Source organism: Hipposideros armiger, unplaced genomic scaffold, assembly GCF_001890085.2.
Source record: "Hipposideros armiger isolate ML-2016 unplaced genomic scaffold, ASM189008v1 scaffold_396, whole genome shotgun sequence".
Classification (NCBI taxonomy): domain Eukaryota; kingdom Metazoa; phylum Chordata; class Mammalia; order Chiroptera; family Hipposideridae; genus Hipposideros; species Hipposideros armiger.
In genome coordinates, this window is record NW_017731746.1 from 1923199 (window position 1) to 1926789 (window position 3591).

The window sequence follows — 3591 nt, forward strand, 5'->3', positions numbered from 1 at the left end:
GGCTGCTCACGGCGGCTCTTGGCAGCTCACGCCAGCTGCTGGCTGCTCACGCTGCCAGCCACTCACAGTAGCCTACGGCAGCCTCACTGCAGGCTACGCCGTCGCCAGTGACTCACAGCAGCCCAGCTCCAGGTCGAGCTGTTGACCATCTTAGCTGTAGAGGGCGCAGCATCACTGGCCCTAATGTGGGATCCGAACCAGGGCCCTGCTGCTCAGAGCTGGCGTCCCAAGCCAACTCGTAACCGACGCGCCACTTGGCCGGCCCTACTTTATCTTTTTAAGATTTATTCATTTGACTTTTTAGAATTGGTTTGGCCTATTATATGTCTGAGTATCTAGATTGCAAGGGGCAGTGTTTCTGTATTTTCTTAAACTCTTAAATATATGTTGTTTTTTTCTGTTTTCTCTGTTGCTTGATATTTTCCAGCAATGGTGATTGTTCCCACTAGAGAACTTGCTCTACAGGTCAGTCAAATTTGTATCCAGGTCAGCAAACACATGGGAGGGGCCAAAGTGATGGCAACCACAGGAGGAACCAATTTACGGGATGATATAATGAGGCTTGATGACACAGGTAGGAAATGATTGATACAAGGTGGCCTAGTTCTCTCAGTGTAATTTCACACACAGGTGTTTCCTTTTGGTAACTTATTAAAAGTTGTTTTTAAGAATTAAGGAACAGAAACATTGCAGTGGGAAAATTAAGGAAATGAGGGTCTCATTTCAAGAAAAAACCAAATTGACAGTAATTGAAACTACTCAATCTTACGAGTAACTTTTTAAAATGTAAATAAAATAAAAATAGTCAATTGATACTGTGCTTATCTGACTGGCAAGGCCTAAAATATTAGTAACAATGTGAGTTTGTGGAGAAATGGGCTGTCTTTTGCAACATTAAGGGTATAAATTGGTGCACTGTGTGGTGGGCAAGTTGGCATTATATTTTGAAATTATAAATGTATATTTTCAAGAATCTTTCCTGAAGAAATAACGGGACAAATGCAAATTTGTTTATTACAGTGTGGTTTGTAGTATTTAAAAATTAGAATAACCTAAATGTCAGAGGAAGCTGGCTGAATACATTGGGGTATATAGTTTGAACGGAATTCCACATAGCTGTTAAAGAGTAAAGCTGATCTTTATTCATTTTTATGAAGAGTTCTCCAGGGTAAATTATTGAGTGAAAAAAGATGAATCAGTAAGAATGAGATTTACGTATACAAAATTATACATAGAATTTAGACTTTTATGTGATTGTCATTAGATTAATTACTATATTCATACTGCACGGTTATTTAAAGTGATTATCTCATATGATCTTTATAACAATCTTCTGAGGACCATTTCTGTAATTTAGAGACGAACTACTATATCAGAAGCTTGGTATGCCTTTTGTTATTCATTAGGGATTGTCCTAAGATAAGGAAATATGCCCCTTATTTGGAGCATGTGATTTGGGAACCTATAGGCCACCCGATATAGAGGTGAAACAAATGAGTGTTTTCTAGCCAACTTAGGGTGAAATGGAAATCCATATCCCAAACACACGTCTTTGCTTCTTCGTACTGCAGTAGTCTCCCCTTATCTGTAAGGGATATATTCCAAGATCCCCAGTGGATGCCTGAAACCATGTATAGTATATACTGTTTTTTCTTATACATACTTACGATAAAGATTAATTTATAAATTAGGCACAGTAAGAGATTAACAATAACTAATAAAATAATTATAGCAATATTTTGTTTTTGTTTAAGATTTTTTTCTTGTTTTTTTTTAAATTGGGGAATTGGGGGATGGGAACAGCACTGGGGAATTGGGGGAAGGGGAACAGACCAAGTTGCCGACGTTTGTTCTTCAGTCTAGTTGNTTCTTCAGTCTAGTTGTGGAGGACGTTGCTTCACTGGCCCAAGTTGGCACCATCATTGTGCTCTTCCCGGGCGAGGCAGATCAGTCGCCAGCTTCTGGACAGCCGCTCACGGCAGCTGCTGGCTACACACGGTAGCTGGTTACACACGGTAGCCCATGGCAACCCACTGCCACAGGGGCGGCAGCCCAGTTCCAAGTTGAGCTGTTCAGCATCTTAGCTGTGGGAGGGCAGTGTCACTGACCCTCATATGTGGGATCCGAACCAGGGCCCTCTGGCGTCCCAAGCCAGTTCTTAACCATGGCGCCATTCGGCTGGCGCTTTTTTTTTTTTTTTTTAAGATTTTTATTGGGGAATTTGAAGGGAACTGCATTGGGGAATCTGGAAAGGGGAACAGACAAGTTGCTATCCTTTTGTTCTTTAGTCTAGTTGTGGAGGATGTCGCTTCACTGGCTCATGTTGGTATTATTGCGCCTTTCCCGGGTGAGGCAGTTGCTCGCCAGCCATTGGATGGCCGCTTACAGCAGCTCACGAAAGCGCAGGCCAGCTGCCGGCCAGCCCCACTGCAGCCAGTTCCAGGTTGAGCTGTTGTTCACCATCTTAGCTGTAGAGGGTGCAGCATCACTGGCCTGCATGTAGGATCCGTACCAGGGCCCTGCTGCTCAGAGCTGGCATCCCAAGCCAACTCGTAACCAACGCGCCACTTGGCTGGCCCAATCCAAGCTGTGTTAAGGACAAGCCCTGTTACATCACTGAGCAATTTTTCATTGAGCAAACTAGTTATTGAGTGACTTAGAAAGTGTTAGACATGGGATGTGATGAACAAAGCATATAAGATTCCTGTTCTTACAGTCTGGTAGAAAGGACATAATTTTACAGATAATTTCAGTGTAATGTAATGGGCCCCCCTTCTAGTCTAAAATTGCACTTATATGTAGCCATTAGGGGAAGATGGGACAGCCTGGAAGAAGTGATTCATATTCTAAGCAGAAAACATTGGGATAATGATTACATAGTGGTGAAAGTGTGCCTTTGTGGACAAACTTTGTGGACAAAAAAGTTTATTACGGCTGGAGAAAGTATCAAGATAAGGTTATACATCATCAGATAAGCAATTTGAGTGTAGATATTTAAAAATTTAGTATACAATGTAATCCATGTTAGTCCATTAGTTCATGTTAGTTTATTTTATCTGCAGGCATGATAAGTTTTATGAGAGTTCTTCTGTAAGGTCGATATCATTCTACTTTGTCTTTCTAGTATTTAGCAAGGTATATGCAGGAAATAGGCCCTCAGTTGTTCAATTGTATTTGGAATGCTTTGAGGAAATTATGGTGAATTTGGTCTAGAGCTGGGGTCAGCAAACTTTTGAGATGGAAGAGCCGCCAGGGGTCGGCAAACTGTGGCTTGCGAGCCACATGTGACTCTTTGGGTATGTACATGTGGCTCTGAAGCAAAATTGAAAATGAAAATTATCATAGTTTAATTTATAAAAATTTCAAAGAATATTATTCACATAATGGTGATGTCATTTGTTTTATAAGTCTCGCAAAACTTCACGGGCCCTCTAAGTTTCTTTTTGGTTCTAAAATCCTAATACTTAAGGTTTGTTAAACTAAATAATTCTAATAAAAAGATTATTGTGGGGGCCGGCCGAGTGGCGCGATGGTTAAGAACTGGCTTGGGACGCCAGAGGGCCCCGGTTCGGATCCCACATGTGAGGGCCA

General features: G+C 41.6%; 1 protein-coding gene across 1 annotated transcript in view; it reads left to right on the forward strand.

Annotated features, from left to right (window-relative positions):
- DDX6 (DEAD-box helicase 6) overlaps positions 1–3591 on the forward strand; it is a 55084-nt gene that overhangs the window by 16424 nt on the left and 35069 nt on the right. Inside the window, exon 5 of the mRNA XM_019663580.1 lies at positions 427–574. Coding sequence (XP_019519125.1) covers positions 427–574 — 148 coding nt within the window. The remainder of the gene's footprint in view (positions 1–426; positions 575–3591) is intronic.